At 35.9% G+C, this 26,219-nt stretch overlaps 1 protein-coding gene across 1 annotated transcript in view; it reads left to right on the top strand.

Annotated features, from left to right (window-relative positions):
- The window catches only part of LOC113983777 (sodium/potassium-transporting ATPase subunit beta-1-interacting protein 2-like), a 353,974-nt gene extending 329,140 nt beyond the window's left edge, over positions 1-24,834 (top strand). The window contains exons 5-6 of the mRNA XM_039384537.1: positions 20,151-20,351; positions 24,752-24,834. Coding sequence (XP_039240471.1) covers positions 20,151-20,351; positions 24,752-24,784 — 234 coding nt within the window. The 3' untranslated portion in view covers positions 24,785-24,834. The remainder of the gene's footprint in view (positions 1-20,150; positions 20,352-24,751) is intronic.
- Positions 24,835-26,219: the final 1,385 nt, after the last annotated feature.

The raw sequence follows: 26,219 nt of genomic DNA, 5'->3' as shown, positions 1-26,219 counted from the left end.
GAAGGGGAGAGATAGAGCGGCTTTGTGGACACTTGGTGTCCAGCCAAGATCAACCCATTGCATGGTTCAAAAACAAAGTTTGAAAACATAACACTCTAATAACTAATTCAGCAAAATCAAGTCACTTTCCTGTCTCAGTTTCCCACGTTTCATGATTTTACTACTGCCACTATATACCTCATGCTATTCATTAATTCCAAAGTGCTTTGAAAATATAAGGAGTAAAATATTATTAAATCAATTAACAAAATAATTAAATTGTCTAAATAGAATTACAAACAATAATTAGGAATTAAACAGGATCTGTCAACTGTGATGATGAGAGCAAAACTAGGACAATGCAGAACCCATGTGAATATAGAAGAAATAAGCGACAGTGAAGACTTATGTAAGCTTCTATTCATTAAAATGCACCTGAATGACTTCTAAATACATTTGTGTCTATTAAATGATCAGATCTAAGACTTTGAAAATTATTTTTCCTTATATTTATAAATGAGTTTTTTTTTCTTTAACTTCAGCTCTACACTATCTAGCAGAAACTCCTTCCTGAAAGTATCAATGAAATACAAGCCTCCAGCAATTTCATCAGTGTCAATCATAGCTAGGTTACAATATACAGGTAGTACCACCTCTGTAACATATCCTTAATCTGTGTTTCTTAAAATCAAATATTCACATCTTTTTGTTTAAAAGAGGCAGATAATTTTAAATAATGTAATTAGTTGGTCTTTGTTAAACTGTCTGATAGTGGCAGAATAGGTTTTGACTAGATGACACATCCAAGAAGTTGGTAACTTATAATACACTGTGGAAGTGAGGAGGTCTTCAGCTAGTGGGAAAAAGGTGTTTCTGATGCCTACCTTAGTTGCTGTTTATTTTCTTATTAAACTTGATATAACTGGCTGAATTACATTGATTGAATTCTAAGATATTTTTTAAGGTTTTTAAGGTGCATGAAGACAAACATTTTTAATTTTCATTTGTCAGGGAAAAAAAAACAAAAACCAAAACCCAACAAACCAAAATTCCAAAACCAACATCCCCTTCCTGCTCCCCTGAAAAAAAAAATCCCCAAAGTTTTAAGGCAAATAAAAACAAAATTCTTTATTAAGCTTCCCTCTTGAAAGGCAACCCTGAAAAGCATAAGGATAAAATGCATTAGAGCTTCAAGAAGCACAATGACATCAAGAAACAAAAAATGATCAAATGTACTGACTGAAAGCATAAAGAAGTCATAGTAACTCATGCCAGCTCTTGCACTGTATCATCCTGTCTAGAATGTGCACACTCTGTGAAATACAAAAGGATGGGTAGAAATAAAAGAATTCATTTTGTCTCATTTACTAGTTACCTCCTGGTTTTCTGGATACTGTTCAATAATAAGGGAATATTCTTCTCTCCTGCTGTTATGAGTTACATTATCTCAGATTGATTTCGCATGTTTCATAGAATTGTGCCTGAAGAAAGAACTATTAAATGAAATTCTGAACTGAATATTGATGTGGCATTAACGGCCTTTACAAATAAAGCTTAGGGGTTTAGCTGACAAAGTATGCTAGGTCAAGACACTGCAAACTAAGCCTTTTAACATGTGTATGTTCAAGTCAAATTTATTAGTGGCTAATGAAAAAACTGCCTCAAAATCTTGTAGGGTTTTCTAGAGGATAAAAATAAGTGTACAGAGCTTCTCAAAGCCAGAAAACTCTAGTTTAAATCCCATAAAGGGACACTAGAAACAACCTCCCAGAGGGACCAAAAAATGTTTAAAAATAATACCAACAATAGCAATGCATTTTATGATCTTGAAGTACCAGAGGAGGCAAGCTTGGAATACATACCTTTAAACAAATGGGAAAAAAAAAAGGGTTGTCCTGGGCAAGGACTTTTTTGCAATAACATCTGTACACTTTTATCCCTGTAGTTGTTGTAAACAACAAAGAAAGTCTAGCAAATGTTTGCAGAGGTTTACATGGTAAACACCTAAGATTATTCACAACCTGTATCCATTGCAAAAATACTTGGGAAGTTGAAGTGTTGCATACTTGGAAACTCTAAAGTTAGGTTTCTTACACAACTGCAATTCATACCTTGTTTTACATAAGCATTATAATCTAGTTCTCACATAATGTTGACATCCCACTATTTTCTGCAAAGACATTTCTCACACCTGTGTATATCTATGATCCAGCATGTTAACTTAATGTTCACCTGTTTCTTTTTTTTCCCTCTTTGTTCTCTGAGTGTCTTGTAATGTAGCTATTTTATGCTATTCAAAATCTGCTACTTCTGCATCAATGAATGGCTATGAAAAAAGAACAATGAAAGAGAAAGGGCAAAACATGAGGCCTTTTTTTTTCTCCGTGCCAAGCATATTGGATTAAATACGTAAAGTTGTTTCAGTCAACCTTTCTACCAGGAAAAGGGTAGTATTATACTACACACCAAAGCAAAGGAAATATAAAATGAAATATGGACTTAAAATATCATTTTAATTGCAAGGAACATGTGAGACGGCATTTTATATCATTTTATATAGTCAGAAACGTGACAGCTTTATTTTTTTTTTTAGGTTCAATCCTATATAGTCAATGCAATGTGGATCTTACTGCCCAAAGCCCATCCAGATCCTCTAAGAAAGTGACTGAATTATTTTGTGCATCTTCTTAATTAATATTGTTAATCATTAGCTAAATTAAAGTTAACCAAAGCATATATATCTAAGCTGCAAATTCACATTGAATTTCAATGTCACAAGGAAAAATTTTCCTCTTTGGGTGGTTCAGTTATTGTGAGCTCTTACACAAAGTCCATGCTGGAATAACTCACATGTCAGTTTGTAACACAATTATCATAATGACTAGAAGATAGATGGGATTCCAGTAGAGATTATTAAACTAAATATTCATTAGACAAATTGCAGTATGGCTAACTAGGAAAGTTTGGGGCCTGGATCAGTTAAAATAGAATTAGAATTTGCTTATTTTTTAATATACAGTTTCCTGATTACAGAGGAATTTACAATATCTAAAATATTGCTTATGCAGTAAGGTGCTAACAGTGTCGAAAGGAGGGTTGAATGGTAAAGATTCTGCTCTGAATTTATCAGACGTGTCAAAGCAAACTTTATATACTTTATACACTAATGTTATTTTGGTTTTGTCTTTAGTATTTTTATAAGGTGATTGGTCCCTCTACTCTTTGTTTTCAATGTATACATTGCATATACAAAATACACATCAGTATAATCTGTAACCTTTCTCTTCTTTGAGTTGTAACAGCTCAGTTGGTTAGATCATGGTGCTAATACCAAGATTGTGGGTTTGATCCCCTTACAGGCCATTAACTTAAGAGCTGGACTCAGTGATCCTTGTGAGTCCCTCCCAACTTAGAATATTCTGTGATTTTGTGATGTGTCAGATTGCAAAGTTGCTTTACTGGACCTGTAGTTTGCAGGCCAGTGTGTATTCATATACTCAAATGTTACTAAAATGAATAAACAAAATCAGAAATCCTATTTTAAAGAGATTTCCCATAAAATTATAGTTTTTAGTGATCCACTTGTGATGATTTCAGCAACACATTAACATCAGGGAGTTTGCTAATAAGTATTTTCAATAAGCTTTGTACTCTTCATGCACACTAAACCAAGGAAACCAGTTCATTATCTTGATAGATTAATTCAAAATAGATTTCTAACTCCAACATCAGATAATTAAAGATAGTTTTGACTATCATTTGCCAACAATAATACAGTAACACTTTTTACAGATTCCTGACAGTTCATCTTTTTCTGTACAGTTTTTATAAAACCTTCATACAATGAATGAAAATGTTTCAGATATGCTCTTGATAAAAGAAAATATTGTTCAGTTTTTATTTAAGACAAATGAATATGCATTGCTCTGTATTAATCAGAGGAGTAATGTACCTCTAAGAAAGTAAGAACTGAATTTTACTAGAAAATATAAAGTATGATTGTTCAATTCATCATTCAGTGGTAATACTAAACACTCCATTTCACAGAATTGTATCCAGAGATCCAGTGAAGTGTTCACAACTACTGAGCAAACACTGTCACTAATAATTGACTTAAAGAGTTGCAGTATTGAACAGAACAGGACCCTTGCACACAGAACAGGAATCATGAACATTAGTCTGCTTGTTATCAGAGGAACATATTGTATGTTAGTCCAATGATTAATATCTACTTGAAGCTAGAAATAGCCAATATTTTAAAAGCATATGAACTCTGTGCAGCAATCAAGAACCATTGGGTCTATTACAACCATAGGTATGTTACATGAATATTGGCTTCTAGTTACAACAGTAGCAAAGGACCTTAAGCAGAGACTGGAATTATTCAGAATAAAGGTGACAACAGGTGTGATGGCAACTAAGTGGAATAATAGTAAGTAGGATATCAGGACTTAACATATATGAAAACCATAATCTGAAATTTGAAAAAAGGAAAATAGGTTCATAGAAAGAAAGCTGAACTTGTACACATGGTTACCTGTCTCACTAACCACAGACTAAATTAATTACAGGTGGGCTCACCTTCACAAAATCCAGAAAATATCAAGGACCATTTTGTTTGTGAGCAGATTTAAATATAAAGATTCAAAATCAAGTTATATTTTAATCTCCTGAATAGTACATGAACCCAAATATGCTCCATGCTACTTCAGGCTATTTCTGATTTCAAAATTTTTCATTTGTGTTGCTGTATTCTAGTAAATCAGTTTAAGATTAGAGTGAACATTAAGAGAAACTGTTTCAGGAAGTTCCACTGGCTTCAGGTATAGGTTAGGAAAAGAAAATCTGGGACCTTTTTTGTCCCTATTCTGTCCATTTAATAAAAACATCTTAACAACCTTAATGTACTTTATTTTTCAAAGTCTCACTCTTTCCCAAATGCAATTTGTCTTTTTCATCTCTCTGAATGCTTAAATACTTGTTTATAGCATTATTTTTCTGCCTACTATTAATATCGTACACATATTTTTTTCTGCATCTGAAACTTTTAATAACTGAACATGAGTTCTCTTTCTTTGTGGCAATTTACCATTTCTGTTCAAGCTAATGCTGTCAAAAAAAACCCCAACAAAACAAAAAGCAAACAAAACCCACAAGCAAAACAAACCAACCAACCAACCACCCCCCCAAACAACAACAAAACAACAGGTGCATTAAATTTCCATGTTATCTCTTTCTACTGAGTCTGTAGTTTCAGTTTGAAATCCAATTCCTCTTTACAGAATTAGGTAAAAGTGCCTGCAATTTTCATTTTTTTTTTTTTTTGCTATTTAAATCAACTCTATGGTGCCAAACATGAATTCTGCAGAAAGATTTGATATTACTATGTGTACATTATCCCTCTTGTCTTCTTTCCAGTTTTGGAGAGGCTTATCAGAGAACCTGGTGTTCCAATGGGGAAGTTTTGAAGTTTGGAGTTTTAATCCAGAGCAGTACATCCATGGCAGAAGGCTGGAAACAGACTACAGCATTGCCACAGTTCCTGGAGGTCACAGGCACCCACGAACCAACTATTTAGTTGATTAACTCGGAAATCAGTTTTCCAGCATCGCAGACCCCCAGGAACCTTGTCTCTTAGTCCTCAAATTTCTCATGCTGCATGAGTTCACAGCTGGTTAATGCCAAGTTTCCAAAATGTTCCAGAAGTTTTGGAATCATGCATGTGTGTCAAAGTGAATAATCAATTTTCAAGTAGAACTTCAGTATTTTTCCAAAGGAAATGCCACATTATATATTTAACTAAAATAATTTTTTTATGCATGAGGGAATTTCCAATTTATCAAATATTTGCTCTAATACCAGGTATTTCTATTTGAAGTGCCTTCCTAGCACATCTATCTACAGAAAATATGCAGTTGGCTGACAGGTTTTATACATATATATAATTATTTTTTTCAATCTGATTTCTATGTATTACAGGATATCTATGCTTCTGATTCTATTTCTTAAGTATATGGAGTTGAATTGAATGCAGATATGTACCTTTGGGTTAGCATCTAGAGCTGCTCTAAAGCCAAAGGACTCCAAGGTGTGATTCCTCTCATGCTGAAGAAGACTTCCACACCCGACGAGATGACTCATACCCTCAAAAGGCCTTTCAGCTCCAATGACTATAGGCAACTAGCTCAGAAGTAGACAGCCAAAGCTTGGGAAGTGCGTTCCAGCCTTTACATGCCATACACTGTTTCTAGAGTTCCACAGCATGGACTGTGCAATACTGTAGGAATTATCTTATCAAAATTTGTGAACCTAAGAAAGAAGAAAACTTTTATAGAGAGCCATTCACTTAAAAATCCTTCTATAAACAAAGTTCCCTTTTCTTGCATTGAAACTGCTCATATCTTAGAAGACTCCAGGGAAAAACCTTATATTTAAATTTAGTTATGTTATGCTTTACGTGTTAGGTACTTCCAATTATTATATAAAATGTATCAAATCTCAACGGAATGACTGGTGATAAGTGTTGCATATTTATAAATATTATGTATTCCCAGAACCATGTTTTCAGTTATTAGAATCATAAATTCTCATTGCTGAAGAACTCAGTAGGTCAATTAGTCCACATCCCCAGCCTAAATACATGAAAAAAAAAGGTGACACAACTTTGTCTATTTTATTCTTAAATACCAGCAACAATAGATCATGCAGAGTCTCCAGTCAGCTCTTCCCAGTGTTTTCCTCTCCCTTGGCTTCAAAAGCTTTTCCCCCAAGATCTAATTTGTATCCTCTTTGCAATGTCTTTTTAATGTAGTCTAGTTCCTGGGCTAATGATGGATGTATCTCCATTATAAGCAGGGAAACGGGTTCCTCAGTTCCTTTCAGCAGCCAGTCATGCTCTCAGTCTTCTGAGTTAGGAAACCTCAGTTCCTTCCATCTTTCTTCACAGGTCTTGTTTTCAGACATCTGCTCATTCTAATTGCTCCCCTCTGGGTCCTCTCCAGTCAGTCCACAAGTTTTCTTGTAGTCTTTTGAGTTGAAGCCTTGCCAATAATAGAGAGAGTTTGTGAACTGCGATAAGTTTCCAGTTCCTTGTGAGAGAGCAATGTCCAGGCTTGTACAGTGTTTGTATGCCCTTACTGTGTTTGTATTTTAGTTATTTCAACACAAATGTGCTTTCCAACTCGTCCTTGCTTAATAGCACTTTCATGGACAAATGTCAGGTTTATCAAGATGATTTTGAATGCTACTTCTTTCCTCAAATGTACTTAAATCTCTGAATATTATATATTAACTAGCCTTTTCACTTTTCAGTCATCCATGTAATTAATTAAAATATGTTAGTATTGGACCCAGAACAAACTACAGCATAACATCACTTCATATTTCTTTCCAGTATGACCATGAACTACTGAAATTTCTCTCTGAATATGGCTTTCCTTTTTGCAGAATATCTTATGGGTAGGTCAGAACAAAAGTGGTTTCAACAACATTAAACTTATGACATTCTCTGCAGTTGCTAAGGAATCACAGTATATTTGCAAAAATCAGGAGGAAAACTATACCCAGAATGAAAAAAATACCAATATCACCATCAAGAAGGAAAGATATATTAATGGGTTCATATATATATGTAAGATATATTAATGTCTTGTAAAGTGTTTATCTGAATGTCTTGTCTCGGTGTAACAAATTTCATCTCACATGCTGTGAGAGTCCCATTAATTTAATGGAACTAGTGTCAGCAGTCAATTTTTTGTCAAAAAAAAAGAGATTCTTAAATTATCTTGGATTAAGCTGTAAGTCTCTACAGGTTAAAAGACTGAAAAATACATGGGGGCAGCTTAATGAGGAAGTTTTTCAGGATGCTGTGCACTCAGCCCAGGTGATAAAAAAGTGTGTAATTAATACTGTATTGTAGTGCTGAGGTACACTAGGGGCAGAACCAAGGAGTTTGTCATTTCCTAACCTTTGAGGACTTAACCATGCAGTATTTATTTTTGACCTTAACTCTGCCATACATTTTTGATAATAGATCCTTTTTTTTTAAGAGATGTATGCCTTAAATGTAATAATACTTTACAGATCCATCTCTCAGATTAAATTAAAGCATTTGTTTTAGGTTGGAAGCATATAGGCCTTTACTGCTGCCTTCTCTGGGCAAATTCAACTCCCAGTGAAATCAAAATTGCACTAATGCACATTGTAGAAAACTGCTATGGGATTGGGAATTCAGGGAAGTGTTAATTCTTCCAATACTTTTGTTCAGGAAAGAAAAAAAAAGCAGTGATGTTGATCTAAAAGTTATGTATCTTTGTGTAAACAAAAGATTCCTCTTATAAGTATTTTATGAGAGTTTTACTCCAAAGAAAAAGACAAAGCACATGTGATATATTGCTGGCATTTCAGAGTGAAGTGATTCTATAGATACTGAAAAAATTGATTATTTATTGAAGTTTATATATTTTTCCATTGGGCAGATATGCATTTCCTTGAAAATATTTTTACCCATTCTAAATTTAATCAATCAGATATACTATGTGTATTCCCTAACCAAAAAAATGAACTCCACTTCTTTGAATTCACAGCGTTTTGCAATATTCTTAAGCACCAGGAAATCAAAAAGGTTTTTGTATCATTCTTACCCCTGTTGTGTATACCAGTTTTCCAATTCAAAGTAATAAAAGCATCGATCTTCTAACATCTTGACAGTGGAGTTTGTCTAATTCTGCATTAGCACTAAACACAAACAAAAAATTTAGTATAAGCAGCCCCAAGAGACACTTTAACCAGATTTCTCCATTTCCCCAAGCTAAATCAGCTCCTGAAAACTCAATTTAAGGAACTGACACAGACACTGCAGTTAGAATGGTAAATCTACTCCCCGTCAGTTTCTTAAATAAAGTTTTCAATCCTTGATTTGGTCTACAGAGATAGAGCTCTGTTCTAGGTACTCCTTTCAAGATATGCTCGTTAAAGATCATTGCTCCTAGTGTTTCTTCTTAATCCTGGCTGGAAATTGGAGGGTCTTTGAGGGATACCCCATAGATATTCATGCTTCAAAAAGAAAACCCATTCTGTAATTGGGAGTTGGGGGTTTTTGTTCACTTGGTTGGTTAGCTGGTTGGTTGGCTGAGGTTTTATTTGTTTCTTGAAGAACTGCAACAACCCTTCTAAGTCTTCAAGGAAAGACACTTTGACTCACAAAATTATTTAGGTTGAAAGGTCAACTTGTACAACTCTTTTCTCAAAGGAGGGCCAATTAAATGACATTGTTCAGGTGCTTTTTTGATCAAGTTTTTGATATCTCCAAGGATAAAATTTTTACCTCATCTCTGAGCAACTCTTCTAGTCTTTGGCTGTTCTCATGGTCTAAAAAATATTAAAAAATAATCATAGTTTTCTGTGTCCCAACTCATGTTTGTTGTCTCCTGTCCTTCTGCTGTGCACCTCTGAAGGGTACCTGGCTCTACCTTCCCTAGGCCCTCCCTCTAGGTTGTTATGGGCAGTAGTAGCATCCTCTAAAGCCTTTTGCTATTAATGCTGAACTGGCCCCACTTCCTCCACTTCAAACCTCCTGTGCTCTAGTCTGTAATTAGCTTAAAAGCCTTTGCTGGACTAGCTACACTCTGTGTGTGTTTCTTTCCTACTGGGAATCCCAGAACTGGACACAGCCCTCCAGGTGTGCTCTCACCAGCACTGAGCAGAAACAAAGGATCGCGTTCCTCAGCCTGCTGGTGACACTCCCTCTAACACAGCCCAGAAGGTTGTTACCCACCAGGACCCCCAGGTCCCTTCCTGCAGAGCTGCTTCTCTGCCAGTCAGTGCTCAGCTACAGGGAGAGCTCCATTCTCATTGAAAAGACTACCGAGGTCCTGTCTGAGCACAGAGCCAGAGACCACTCGCATTCAAACCGTCTTGGGACCACTCAATGTAAATTTGAACTGAAAGCCAGTCTTCCCTTTTGTACAGCCCTGTGAGATGAAGCAAAGCATCCAAACATAAGTCTTCAGCAACAGTGGAGCTGATAGCTGACATGATCTGTCAATGGACTGTCATTAAAATACAGATGATCTAGGAATTAATTTTTAAGAATGCCTTCCAGGTAGCAGATCCTACTCTTCAATTAACAGGATTTTCTGTGTTGTCTTTTATAAAATATCTTTTATAAATTTATTTAATACCCTAAGTAAAAAAAAGTCTGATTAGATTCTAATAAAGTCTGTATTATTTCTCTTTATATAAATTTTAATTTATCTCTTAAAAATAGAATAAAGTTTCTACAAGACTACCCTGGAAAATACAATAACAAGCAGTATTTTTTTCATCATTAAATAACATAGTTTATCTGTTAGCCACTATATCTTCCACAAAGTACCAGATGAAAATATTTGTATGTAAGAGAAAAGAGTATTACATCATGGGAAACAAAAACTGGAAGGAAGAAATAGTGTGATACCTGGAAAATTACTTGTTACCACCTAAGAGAACCATCAGATCAAAATTTTGACTCCACACACTGAATCTGCATATTTTTTCTACAACTTATGTATGTTATACAGGCCAGTATCTATGTTGTACAAACTGGTGCTAAGTATAAGATTAGTAAAATAATTGATTTTTTTATTTAGTTGATTTCAGCATCTTAAATTAATTGTTCTTGCATTATATGTAAGAATACACATATTCTTATATATGCAGATAGTCCTATTATGCTTCAGCAGCATTACATGACACAGAGAAAACATGCAAAAACAGGGACAGGCTATTCATTTGTGGATTAGTACCTTAACTGGTTTCAATGGCTACAGTTTCTTTTGTAATATATTGAATACATGCAATACATTTGCATTTACCCAAAGTTATGCACTGAATCTTTTTAAATGGCTTTGAATTGTTCTTAGGAGGCTGCAGTGGTGGGCATTGTCACATCGTAGCAACAGCTCAAAAGAGGAAAGGACACCCACTTGAAAAGTTTGCTAATGTCAGTTTGTTTGAGATTATAGTTTGTTTATTAATGTAGATGATGAAGTTTCTTTTTAGTCAATTTCCATGAGACTTGTCAGAATAGAAGTTCGTGAATAACTTATTTTTCATTTCTGGTTCATGGATTTAACGCATATCACCTACTCTGCATAGTAGGACTGCTAACATTTTCCCAGATTTCAAATTCAGCCTAAGAACCCTATTAAATCAAGTTTGGAAAAACTGTAACATTTTCCCATGAAAATTTAAAAATACATTTTTTACAGTGTGGTTCATATTCTTGGTTTTTTTCATTTTGAATACTAAAACTAGCTAAAAATGGATTTCCTGGGTAGTAGTCCCATTATTCAAAATTCTTTCTGAGGCACAATATAAAACAAAAAAAAAGAATTATGGCTCTGGAACAGGAGAAACTGTGTACTTTGTAATTAAAATAATTCTCAAATACAGGAAGCTGCCAACATATAAAGTATCCCATAATTTACCCAATATTCAAGATAAGCCAGATCTTATTATTTCCATACTTAGATGACAGTAGTGGTTAATCAAATTAGTTTTAATAAAACTAGTCTGTGGCCCATGCTGAATGATGTGGTATCACACCAGAAAAAGAGAGAGCAATTTCACCTACTGCTAAATTAATTACTTCATGTAAAGTGAAAAGAGGTTGATTTATCAAATCTGATATAGCATTTGGTATTCTAATAATAACCATCATCACCTACAAGGACATGAATGAACACTTTATGAACTAAAGTTTATCAGAGTCATATAACATGTTCCTGTGACAGATGTCTTTTTCATTTAAAAAATTAAATCGAATCTTTCAGGCAGGAACTGAAGGTGGTTTTTAATGTCTGTAGGGTAAGTATAGGTCAGGCAGAAGTAGGTCTTACCACACATGAGCATCGAAAACTGTGACACAACTGTGCAACCTGATGGGTTGCAGATGTGCAATTCCTTAAATTTGGTAAAAGTCAGATCTAGATGTGAAATGTGTCAAACCAATTGTCAGCAATCATAAATATTCAGCAGTGTTGCAGTAGACCCTGCTACATGCAGGCTTTGTGCACATCATGCTGAGCATGTATCTGTGTGTCTTCACTGATCTGACTTTTCTTTTATTGGTCCAAATTTTCGAGGTACATAAATGTTGTACAGCTTCAGATCTGAAGCTGCAGATAATTATGTATATCAGCCTGGTCAATAGCGGAATAAGTTATAGTGAAAGAGTCTGAAGTAGTTGATGCAGTACCATTATTCCCCACAATTTCTTAAACAGGGCTCAAGGTCTACATGGAGAGGGCCCACAGTTCTCCTTCTCTGCTTCCTGACAATCAGTCTGTGTCTGGTGTGCTGCTCAACGTCTTATCTAGGTCCCAAAACAAGCTTTTTGGAGTCCCTCAGGAATATTTATCAGTCTATTTCAACTGGGTCCTTTCTATTGACTTCAGAGGAATTCAAAACATTTAAATCTGGATATTTTATTTTGTACTGAGAATACAAGTGGATTGTGAGAATTAGCATTATAAACTGATGCATTATCTTATTGCAACCCACCCACAGAAGCAAATCCTGTTGAAAATATTCACCTTGGGATAGATTTGAATCAAACTGAGTAAGATGACTCCATATTTTTTTTTTAGTAATTTTCAAACTTATCCAGGCTTCATTTTAATTATTCTGAGATCTTAATGCATATAAAATCACTACTGATTAGAAATGTTTAGACTATAGAGCACAATGTACACAACATGTATTTCTCCTCAGCCTGGTATTTCAGGAAGCCCTTTTGCGTTACATGATCTCATGTTTCCTAACACTGCTTCTGGGATTACATCACCATTTTTGTGGTCTGAGAACTCTTTTCAAGTCTTCTTAATGTTTTCTTCATATGTTGAAGGTGGCAGGTAATTATTTTGATCTAAAAAAAACCCCAACCAAACACAAAAATACATAGAAAACAGAAAACATAAGTTTATCATTGTACGCATGAATTTCATTTTACAGCACCTAGCACTAAGAAATAACCAACACCAAGGGACACTGAACAAACTGCATCAACTGGAATTTCTTTCTGCACATATTCTATAAACTTTCTGATGTTTAAGTTCTACACCATACAATTCTGCATCCTTCCTTACTAAATGTTGGACCACGCTAAAATTTTTACTTGGACAGAGTTGGTCAAGCAAAGTATTCTTGAGGTGATTTGGTAACTTGATAAACCATTTATTCTAGGAAAGGGAAGAATTTTAAGGATAATAATTTCAAGCTGTGATTTTAATCAAGGTCTAGACCTTTCTGTTGCAGCCTACACAATGATGTTCCCAGATGATTGAAAGCTCTGCATAGTCTTTTGGATACTATCCAAATATAAGATGTCCTTGTGCTTAGAAGAGTTTTATTTAGAATTAAGAGGTTATGTATATTTGTGTCTGAAAATTCTAAGCACTATTGATCAGTGTATTTGCCTGGGTAAGCCAAGATGAGAGACACATCTCTTTTACTGTTTAAAAGTAAGAAAGGGAAAAAACAGTCCCAAGAGAATAATGAACTAAAACATCTTTAAAAGCATTATGCCTTAGTCATAAAAATCTGGTACTGGTATATTGTGAAACCACTTTAATCAAGCATTTTCAGTTCAAAATGAATAATCAGGGTTTGGAAACCAATCAGAATATTCCCTTCTCTTCAGAAACAGATTCAGAACCACACTGAGTTTAATTTGATCATAAAATACTTTGCTAGGGGTTTTTTCATGGAACACGGCTTTGGTGTGGTAATAGAGACCATGTGCCACCACCCTGTTTCCAACTCTTGTGTCACCACCCTGTTTCCAGCTCTTGTGTCATTACCCTGTTTCCAGCTCTGGAATCAAGCCCTAAATCAAGCCATTCAGTTCCACCTTGAAGCAGAAACTTTACTCTCTAAGATATCTGTAGGATTACCATCTTCTAGTTACAACAGTAAATATTTAAATTGCATTTTTGTACTTTCAGGTTTAATCCAAAATTTAGAATAGATTTGTCTCTTGCAGTGAAAAAAGCTAGGGGTTGTTGGTTTGTAAGATCTGGTAACCCTAAGAATAGTAGAACAATGTAGAACACCTGAGACTGGAAAACTCTCTGCTGTACACCCACATTAACATGGCTTGGAGACAAGCTGTCTTTGTCAGAGAATGGCAATTTTTCAAAGCAAGGTATTACATTTAACTCAATTTCCTTAAACAAATTTTCTCAATTCCAGAATGATATCCTTGATTACTGCACAGTGAGAAATAAACAGGATTCCACAGTTAGCTACTACTCTTCAATGTGAATGCCTCTGCTCAGCTGCCTATTTCAGTGTATTTTTTCACTGCACAAGCTTACATCCTCCAGAAAGTAATTTTCCAAGAAACTGCAAAAATTCTAGTTCTCAGGATCTTCACTAAATACGTACCTTAGCTAAATTAAAATTTCTATGTGACTTGAACTTCTCAGTCCCCATGTTACTTGACATTAGGCTACCAGGAAGGGCTTAATTCTCTTGTTCGGCACAAGGGAAAAAATCAGTGGATCTTAGCCCAGAACATTCTTAGTCGAAAAATATTCAGTTTAAATATGACAAACATTCACGGGAGAGTAATATTCATGGGACAGTGACAATCATGTTAACCTTGCAATACAGACTGAAAGTTTCTACTTTCTTTTTATATTTTAGTTGAAGAAATTAATAGATAAAAAAAATTTAAGAAGGATGTTAATAAAAAATGTTGGTGCCACTGAACTGATTAAAATAATATTCTGGAGCTTAGCAGGTATCTTTTTTTAATGAGTAGAAACAGAGAAGATTAAAATTGTTAGGCTTGTCAGTGTACATATTTAATTACTAGAAAAATATGGAGATATAAATTAAGATAACATTAATTGCAGCTCTAATAATTTCATTCTAATTATTTTATAGTATTTTATTAACATAACACTCTAGTTTCTTTTTAGAGTAGAAAATCAGGACTTCTGAGTCATCTCCTTCGTACTGGTATCTATAATTTACTGAATTGTTTGGAAGTGCATTAGTAAATTGGAAATCACCTAAGATACATTTGGAGCTTTTTTAACAGAATACTGAAAAAGGCTATCAGTGAGACAAATTTTGCTCATTTTCATTGACAAACTTCAGAAGTAAATCTGTTGGGTAGATTCAGACTGGTTAAATCTTATCTGATTAATGGCATATGTAAATTAAATTCTGTATCCAATTTTAAATTATACTGGTACAAAATTTTTTTACAAGAGGAAATTAAAGAATGTGATTCTAGGTTACTGAAAAAAAATTCAAATGAAAGAGAAAGCATTACACACATACAAAAATTGGGAAGGCTAAAAAATCAGTTCAGTTGTAACAGAAAAGAAAAAAGGAAAAAAACCCCACAACTGACAAGCTCTGTTTTGGCTCTTCAACGAGGACAGATTTTTTCTTTAGACAAGAACAGGTCTGCTTGCATGAGAAAATGGTACTGCCTGGTGGGAGTTAGTTTTAGTGGAATAAGTGAGATAACAGAAGAAAAAAATGCCCGTAGAGGCCTCTGTGCATCCGAGGCATCCAGAACTACAAATGCTTTCAGACTCAGATCTTTTATCACTGAAACCTTATGTGATCATTCAGTCTCCAAGCAGCCTGTTCTTGCTAGTTTGAGTTTGATAAATGAAACAAGTGGTTACATGGTTGTATTTGACAAAAGTTGTATAAAAGCTTGGCAGGTTTGCAGAGATTTCAGCAATTCCAATTAGAAAAATGGAAGAAATATTTCCCATGACACAGCAAGCCACAACCATTGAAGTCAGTACAATTTAACTTCCCTGAGTCTGTGAGATCTCCTGGACTTTTAAGGAGAATCATTCTGAATCACTGCTAACTCTTTTTTCTCACAGCACTGTCTGGAATCAGCTTCTCTAAGGTGCAACCAACAAAACTGATTGAAAGAGTAATATAGTGTAATTACTGCATAGACATAGTATACTTACTAATATGTACTAATGCTAGTACAATGCACACAGAGTTATTTTCCTTTTAAGCACTGCTGTACTCCTGATGCTGTTTATTACAGAGAAGCTTGTATTCTTTTTCTGGAATCTCTTACAAAGCTTTTTGCTGCCATGCTCTGTACTCAGCTGTCCTCAGCCAGAAAATTTTATGTACTGTGCAGTTAACCCCAGCAAAAGTTATCTACTGTGTTAAACACAGGCACAAAACCATCAGAGTTCAACATTTTTTTACAAACTAAACTGAAATAAAATTACAGATTTAATTTGAAGATGTCTCAGATCCTAATCTCTGAGATCTGTGTCTCCGAGACCTCCAAAGTCCAGGCTTTGCCTTATCTGGCAGTACTGACCACTACAAATACCAACACATCTTCAGAATGTCAGCAAAGATGTCCTATTAAATATTTTCCTCTGTCTTTTTCCTCTTTGATAAATAGCAAAATCTACTTTAATGCATCAATTTTCATTAACAAGCTTTACAAATACCAGCAGAACTTACAAAAGAAGAACAGTGATTGGCAATAAAGCCCATACAGATGTATTTCTGTGCCCACGAAGGAAGCAGCTGTTTGTTGAATTTAGGATAATGAAATCTTCCTTGACATACAGACTGTGAACAACAACATGTTGGCTTATGCAATGTGTATCAACAATTCTTGTTAGTTTTCATAGCTTCAAGGCTTATCAGACCATTTTTCTGCATTTCTCTGAACAAAGTTTGAGCCACAGATGTTGGAAAGAAAACAGACGACAAATACACTGGAGAGTATAGTAAATCTGCAGACTCTGGTGTAGACTTTGTCTGTGTCCACTAAAACTGTATTCAAACAGGGAACAAAGTAAATAGCAAGCAGAGTTTGTCCAAAAATAGCTCTAAATGCTGTCAGTATAAGAGATGTTAATGATAGATACATCATCCCTTTGTTGGCTTCCACAGTTCTACAAGGGGATTCAAGTCTTTAATAGCTTTCTCACTAAGAGAAACATTTTCGTAAGCTAGGTGACCTTCAATACTGAGTAACAGGAACTGCTCTGCTAATATGGTTACATGTAGGGAAACATGGTTTGAAGGTTATAGACAAGTTCAAAGTGCATAACAATTTATACCTGAGAAGATTTAACTGTGCAGCAGCTGATTTTGTAATTAATAGGCTCCTTCTACGTTTATTCTCGTCCCACATATTTGGGGGATAGGAATTTACAGGGTCTAACTTACACATTGACTTGTCAAAATCTTATTTCATTATCATTCTTAATCCATCCAAGTTGGACCTGAGCCATGGATGATGTCTAATCTTACTGGAACTAGATTTCATATCTGCTTATTGTTTTGCTTTCTGATGTTGATCTTTTTTTGTTAACTGGTTCAATGTGTGATAACTGCTCCTTGAAAGCCTTCTCAACTGCATTATTCAAAGTTCTTTAAGATTTGAAGTTGGGACTTTCAGTAGGATTTATTTTATTATTATTATAAAGAGTTAAGGAATATAGTATTTCTGTGCCAGATATTAAGTCTATTTTATGACCAAGGGAAACTACACAGCATTTTACTGATTATTCAGAGTAAGAAATAGAATATAGACCTGATAAATATCTGTAATTGTTTCACTAATAAGCATTCGAAGACTATTTCTGAACAAAACAACATTATTTAGTCCTAATCACAACATTCAACTTAACTGCCAAAAGATGATTTGAGAGAAAAGGAATTTTGTAAATATTACAAATTATTTCAGAAAATCACCTGGGGATAAATTCAGGGATGGAGGAAAGCTAGATTTTGCGAAGTTTTATTTACATATGTAGTTATTTGAATATGTGATTATATTTCCCAGTGTAATTTGGAAATTTACATGTGCTTTTGACTTGTAAAGTTTTGGATTACTGTACCCTTTGTAAGCAAAAATAATTGCCTCTAGAGCAATGATCTTCTACCCACAGAGCCCAGTTCTGAATTTTTATGTTTAGCTCCTCCTGATCCATTTTCTCTGCATCTGGCAGATGCATAACAAACACTCAGTTCCTGCAAGACAGTTTATCCCATTCTTTTTCAAGGAATACATTTTTCATCCCTTCTCTGTACTTCCTAAAATATTTTTAGTCCATCATGATTCCTCTGAAGGTATTGCAGGTGATAAAATAGAGACAGATAATGAGTTCTATTCATTTGTGCTACATCTCTGATAAGAGACTAGAGGTTAAGAATTTTCCATGGTAACTAGAACGGCTGAAAGTTCTTTTGACAATAACATGATGGATTCCAATTTTAGTTATTTAGAAATAAATATGGTACTTTAAGAAAAGTTACTCCAAAGATACCCATTATTTAACTTCTTACTCCAGGTAAGAAGACTAGTGTTCTACTTGAGGGGCCCTGACTCTAGAAAAAAAAATAATTTTCAAGCTTGGGTGTAAGGTAAAAGTATCAATTTCCAAGAAACACATGGCAGACATTTCCAGTGTCTACAGCTTTGGTAGGTGGGGTTCCAGAGAAAGGAGAGGTTTGTTGGAGATGAAGACTTACAGCCATACGTAAATATATACATTTGGGAAAAATTTGTGTAGTTTAATAATTCACTGTTGCTTTGATTACCTTCCAATGCTTGAAGTTAATTGCCTGACTAAATTCTTACGAGCGTTTTACATTTTCTCTTACAGTTTATTATTTGCTGGATTGGCCTGTTGTGAGAATGGAGGGTAATTATTCATCACGAGCATATTTAAGGTCCTTTCTGCCATCTGCTAGCTGTACATGCTTATGCAGCGCAGTAATCGATTTTTTTTTAATGTACAAAATTTCTGTACTTTTGGTGAAGAACTGCAACTTAGAGAAAAAACATTCAGCTCCATTTCAGTGTCTAGGGTAATCACAGATCAAGTGACGTGCGACATTTTCCAAAACCTCTCTGGGTGGAGTTGCCTTTTTATGAGTTAGTGCAAAAATGGAAAATAAGTGGGACTGAAAAAATTACTGTTTTGAAGAGAGGGAAAGTGGATATAGTGTATCTGCTACAGAAAGGCATTCTATTCCTTTTGGCACAGTAAACTTAATTAAATAGTTACATTTTAAAATCTTTATGAGAATCTTAATTATTAATGACATCAACAGGTTGAAAAAAATGTAGGTTAGGTGTGGGGAGAGTTTGGCTCTGCAAAAAACATTACTTAAAAGCAATTTTTTTTTGCATGACTGAGCACATGTGCACGCAGACTAGATAGTCACACTTTACAATGAGGTTACAGTTATAAATTATTCATAAAGTGTTGGTAAACACTGTAGGCTATTACAGAATCCACAGAGTCCATAGTTTTGTTATAACTATGTGTAACACCCTCAAGTAATGTGCCACCACGTATAATTTATGAAAGTAATATTAGTAGTATTGTTTATGATGTATATTAATAATTTATTAATCCTTTATGAACTATTTATAAATGCAATCTTAATGGAAAGCATGGCTGACTAGTTACTCCATCACACTAGCTGTATGGGAGTTAAAGGTTGCATGCCTCCGCCCCTGCTTTTTAACAAGCCAAGTAATCTTTAGACAAGGCAACTCTCACTATTTCCTTACATGCTCCTAGGAAATTAGAAATCTGAGAGAAGCATTACAAAGAGGTTTCACCTGTAAGAAAATGCACAGAATCCTTTTTTACATCTTCTCCAATATTTCAGTAGAGCTACCACAGGTCCATTAGACAAAACTCCTTGCAGTTGTTCCATGCATATCAAAGTCTATGAAATTTTGATACCTTAGGATTCTTGTATAGTTTGGTACATCAGACCAACAAAACATAGGCCATATTTCTACGAACTGAGCAGAGGAGGGTTGCTATGTAGGTGTGCATATCCATCAATCCTTATGGTATCTACCAGAAAATGGGTGATGTAACAGAAATTACTACTATAGTCTAGACTACCATAATGTCTAGGAAGAGATCCTGGCTTGCAGGATTATTTTTCTGCCCCAGAGAATTTCTGCCTGCCAAGGTACAGCTACTTCTGCTTGCAGCAAGCAAGTTCCACTAACTTTCATGTGACAGTGCAGTTTTATCGCTGCTCTTTGCTTCTTTATGCATGCTGAGAAATCTCTTGCTGAGGCATTTGAGATTGGAGTATCATCCCCATTCATTAATTCTTCACTTATTCTTTTGCAGGAAACAGACCTCATTCTGACTTTTAATATCTCAATGCATCGTTCTTGGTGGATGGAGAATGGGCCAGGCTGCACCGTGACCTCAGTAACCCCAGCACCAGACTGGGCACCAGAGGATCATCGTTATATCACTGTCTCGGGGTGTTTTCTTGAATATCAGTACATAGAGGTGGCTCACAGTTCTCTTCAGATCTTCCTTGCAGTAAGTGTTTATAGATAACTTCACTTCCACCATCTTTTCTGGATTTCTTCTTGTCATTATCGGAATAGCAGAGGATTGTGACGTTCATTCACAAACCCTGGCTCTAAGTCTTAGTTTAGTTATGAAATTCTGTTCTCTTTCAACTAGTTTGAGATACCTACATGCAAAAACCTCCAACATACATACTTATTATTCTTCTAAGAACTGCTGACATGATACACTCTGCTTTCCTGGCCTCGATTTTGACCACTGAGTGTCCCACAAGCCTCTGATAGCAGGTTACATTCAAATGACACTATAGTATATAACTCGTGACATAACAAGAAGTTACAGCTATTGTTGTGAAAGCCAAATTGAATATAAAAGAAAATCCAACAGTAAAAACAGATTCACTGATCAGTGTGCAGGACTCAAATCTCATCAATTTCTCTTTAACCATATTAATCCATAGGCATTGGAGTACAATGGGAAAAGTTTTCCAAAAAAAAATGTTGTATATGAATGAAAATCAAACCCAGAAATCTTAAATCTTTTTTAGGAGTATAAGAATCCACTGTTACACTGCAGAAAATTTCAAAGGGATGAAAGCCACTTGTTTTCAGGGAACAATATATACTGGGGGCCACAGTTACCCAAAAAAGTGAGCAGCTTTTCCATCTGTCTATTCCCCAGTGTTTGTTATCACTCAAGTTTAACTCATGGAATTATAGCTTCATGGAATCATTTTGATTGGAAAAGACCTTTAAGATCATCAAGTCCAACCCTCAACCCAGCACTGCCAAGCTCAACAATAAACCCTGTACTTAGTGCCACATCTACACATCTTTTAAATACCTCCAGGAAAGGTCACTGAACCATTAACCTGGGCAACCTGTTCCAATGTTTGACAATCCTTTCGGCAAAGACTTTTTTTTAATATCCATCCTAAACCTTCCCTGGTGCAAGCTTGATTCTGCCCTGACACAAGCCAGGATGCCATTGGCCTCCTTGACCACTTGGACATATGGCTGGCTTATGTTCAGCCAGTTGTTGACCAGGACCCCTAGGCCCCTTTCTACCTGGCTGCTCTCCAGCCACTCTGCTTGTAGCACTGCCTGGGGTTGTTGTGACCCAAATGCAGGACTCAGCACTTGGCCTTATTGAACCTCATGCCATTGGCCTCAGCCCATCAATCCAGATTCCTCTGTAGAGCCTTCCTACCTTTAAGCCATCAAAAGGAGATAACTAGGACAATTTTTCTACCCTTTTTTTTTTTTAATTTAATGAATGATGAACAAGAAACTTAAGGAATATATAGTTCAAGGTCAATTCTGTTCCTGATGCAACAAGGTTTTCAGTGTTTCTGTGTTTAAATAGAGCTGTGTTTCTAGAGTCATTCTTTTCAAGTCAGCGTAATGGTTCAAAATAACAAACCATTGGTATTTTGCCAGCTGTAGCCAACTACATCTGCATTATATTTCCATTTGTGTTAATCTAATCGTGTTAATCACTTACATGATTACCATAAGTAAAGAGTTGCTTGTGTGGGTCAGTTTTCCAAATCTGGTGCTTGACTACTGTTTCCATTACTTTTGCATTCCCAGTTGTGGTCATGGGGTTCTTTTTCTAATAGAAATGCTAGTCTAAATTCACTATCATATGAAATGTTATGAGAAACAGAAGAATTACCTGGTACTACTCAGTGACATATAACACAAAGGAAGAAGAGCAGATACTGCTTGTTTTCCAGCAAATTAGCTGTAACAAACCCAAGCATTAGATCTGACCTATCTCCAGTTAGTAGAAAAAAATTAATCTTTCCCTTCAATTTTCTTTTATGGACACTTAAATAGAAATCGTACTTTACTTGTAAACCTAAATTTCAACCTGTGAATTGGATACTTGTTTTCTATTTGTATTTCTGTACGTTCATGACAATGATCATGCTAACGCTGACCTTGGCTTTTTCATGGACCGGTGGCACTGCAGCATGTTTTTAAGGATGCTTTCTACTGCCTACAGACAAAAAGTTACAAAGTTATCCTGCTTCATTGAGGACCACTTATATCTGCCTTTGGAAACATTATACTGAGTTTATTTTGTACTGCTTGGCTGTAAGCTCACAGGTAATGCAACTACAGAAGGTTAGGCTTCATGTAGATGTGATAATTGCAGTGGAGAGTGAAAAGAATATGACAGCTAAGATAAAAACTATAAGGCCTTCATGGTTTGTACTTTCTAAAAAGCAAGTCTTAAGGTGGGCTGTGAAATATTTCAAGGATTCCAGACAGATATTCTCCTGATGAGGTGCAAAAAATCTCATAGTCTCCAAGAGAACTTCTCACCTCAGAGAAATGTGTCCCAGAAGCAAACAACACGAGACTGTGCATCATAAAAATGCTGCTGCCAATTTTGTGTAAGTAAACATAGATTCTAGATTTTTAAGGGTGAGATTTTGGAGACTTTTCATTTCTCCTACTTCTTAAACAAAATAGCAATTAAGACAACCAGAAAGTTACATAATCCAAAAAGTCAGGGGAGTCCCCAGTGTGCACAGTGGTGGCATTCATTTTGTAGTACCAGCCTTAGAATAGTAGAGAGATAGATGTGATGATGCATAGATATTTTGCCAGCTTCACCTGAGGAGTGTATTTTGTTCAGGTTAAAAAAATAACTGGAAAAAATTGCTAGTTTAGCTCACACTGAAGTAATAGAAAATTCAGTTTGGTGGTCTCTATACATCAACCAGCAGAATGCTCATGGTTTAGAAAAACTTCAAAATAGGAAAAAATTATTTCCAAACTAATGTGTTGAATAAAATGCTCTGATAAATAAAGAATTATCCCAGTTTGGGTATTTAGCATTTATGTGTACGCAAAGCAGGGCTAGAATAACCCACAGTGATAATAAGGACAGCAAAGCAGCCACAATCACTCCTTTGTCCCATGACACAGAGCACTTATTGCATTGGGTGATGTTTGTGGAAGACTATAGCCTCTGTAGAGCCTAACAATATATCAATTCTTGTATCACATATGCAAAAAAATGACCACATAATGCACATTTATATCTGTCTTGTAGCCATTCCCATGTCAGCACATTACATCTTGCTCAGTTGATGTCATATTTTTTTTTCATGTTTATGGAAATCTATTTTGAAAAGCTTCTACTGCTTCTTTACTCAGTTATTGTGGTAGTTGCCTCTCTGAAGTGAATCAGCACCAAAATCTCAGTGCAACACACCATGTTAAGTCAATTTTTAATCTGTTCTTCATATCCATACCTCTCGCTTAATTCTTTTCAGACTAGGTCACATTGCTATCACTTTATCTCTGCATATTACCATCTTCCAGCAAGTTAAAGAGAGAAAGGGATTCTGAGTGAATGCAAGGAAGGGGAATCTCTTTCGTTCTTAAGTACAGCTTTGCAGGCTTGCAGTGCTGTAAAATAAACAAACATGTTTTGTGGGCGTGTCCTGCAGCACACAGATATATGGAACTGAATAGAACCGTCAAAGGCCAGATTTTCTCTGCTTTCTGTGAAACCCTGGGCTCTGGGAAAACATCTGGAGAGATCCAGAAGGGCCAGTGGTATCCTGGGATGCATTGGGAAGAGTGTGGTCAGCAGGTCGGGGAGGTGATCCTCCCCCTCTCCTTGGGCCTAATGAGACTACATCTGGAGTACTGTATTCAGTTCTGGTCTCCACAGTTCAAGAAAGAAAGGTGGTACAGAAGAGGGTCCAGTGGAGTGCCACAAAGATGATTAGGGCTCTGGAACTTCTCTCTTATGAGGAGAGACTGAAGGAGCTGGGCCTGTTTAGTCTAGAGAAGAGAAGACTGAGAGGGGATCTCAGTAACACACATAAATATCTCAAGAGGGTAGTGCAAGACTCTTTTCAGTGGTGCCCAGTGACCGAAGGAGGGGTAATGGCCATAAACTAAAACAGAATAAGTTCCATCACAACATGAAGAAGAACTTCTTTATATTGAGGCTGGCAGAGCACTGGCTCTGACCAGGGAGATTATGGATTCTTCCTCTCTGGAGAAATTCAAAACCCACTTGGACTCAGCTCTGGATAACCTGCTCTAGATGACCCTGCCTTGGCAGGAGGGTTGGACTAGATGATTTCCAGAGGTTCCTTCCAACCCTAAAAATTCTGGGATTCTGTATTTCTATGGAACAATTCCCTCATTTCCTGCCCTCTCCAATTCTTGGTGAATCATAGCTGAATCTGCAAAGATGAGATCTTAGCTTCATCACACTTTGACAGCAACAGTTATTTAATGCTTTGCTGATACATGCAGAAAAAAGGCATCACTTTGCCACAGCTAATTCAATTGTTTTACTGAACAAAACTAACCCTTAATGTAGCCTATGCTCACATACCAGGTAAAACTCTCCACTCAACTGTTCTCTCCCAGGGAAGTCTCATTTACAGAGCTACGACATCTTGAGCACCTGGCCGAATCCGTATGCTCTGCAAGGACCACAGCTCTGCCTGTCCATGGTGCCTACAAATTACCAAAATGAACTGGTATATGACTTGTATACCCATATGCTTCAGACAATAAAACATACTTATGTGCTTAATGGTTATTGATTCTTGTTGCTTACATTAGAGAAGCTATTTCATTTTCAGGCCTACTGGGTTATCAGGGATAGATATACTTAAATTACTGATCTCTGGAGAGAATTCTTCCAGGTAAAGAATGAGGTCAGTGATACTAATGGGGATTTGATTTGCAACTATTTGAGTTTCATTCTGTATAGTATTTACAGAGTGGAAGGCTGAATGGTAGTTCCCACCCATTCCTAAACAATAGGAGGTACAGCTGTCACTTCACCATGAAGAGGGCAGCACTTGGGAGGGACACAGTGCAGGTTATACACACCTGCTAACCTTGGCATGTAACGTCAGGGCTTAAGGTGGTCATTGACTCTGTGTATAAATAGTATTTGCATCCCAGCCTTTCAGTCATACAGCTGAAAAAGAGTCATAAGCTCGCAGTCCACAAGCCCCCCCCCCCCACATCAATGTCTAGTTATATCTACAGAACCCATGTACAATATTTTTCAATTGCACTTTTTATTGAACTCCTTTTTTTATAACAGAAGGGGGAAATCTTTTCAGTTCAGACCCTGAGCTGTGGTTAAGATCAGTGGGTTCTGCTTCCAGGTCTACCACAATGTCCTTTGGAAAATCATTTCATCTCTTTGTGCCTCTTCCCAAGTGCTGCAGAGAGGAAAACATGCCTAAATTTTTCATGTTCAGTTCATAAGACTCTATACCATTTGCATAGATAGAGATCTCTTGAATATCTTGAAAAAACCCTAAATGCCGATGACACCAAGTACAGTAAGTCCTTTGTGTGGTACAAGGAAATTATAGCAATTGCAATTGCATTTCATACAGAAATGGAGCTCAGATTCTCTATATTTTCCTTCTGCCTGAGTTTTATTCTTTGATTATGCATGACCTGCCCTCACTCCCACAAGTCTGTTCTTGCAAAAGTCAACAAATTAAAATCCATTTGTAGATCAAAACTGAAAATATGCAAATAAAAGATCAGCCTTGGAGATAAGTGTGACAGAATTATATCTATTTGCCAGCAAAGGATTAAGGGTATTTAGTATGCTTGTCTTTTACTTCTCACTTACACATTCAAAAATCTATTGATTTTAGTAGAGCTAAGTGCCCGAGTTATGGGAATAAGACTAATGTGAAGGCCTCACCTTAGCCAATTTGGGCTTTAGTTATATAGACCTCAAAAAGATGAACTGTGTAATATTATTGCAGTAAAATAAGTGGAGGAAAAGCATTTCTTAGGTACTTATCTGCATTATTGATGGTAATTTACATACCAAATAAATTAAACTATAAGTAAACTG

The sequence above is a fragment of the Pipra filicauda genome, unplaced genomic scaffold, assembly GCF_003945595.2.
Source record: "Pipra filicauda isolate LSUMZ 115617 unplaced genomic scaffold, ASM394559v2 scaffold35_size7292922_pilon, whole genome shotgun sequence".
Classification (NCBI taxonomy): Eukaryota; Metazoa; Chordata; class Aves; order Passeriformes; family Pipridae; genus Pipra; species Pipra filicauda.
This window is presented reverse-complemented; position numbering and strand designations above follow the sequence as displayed.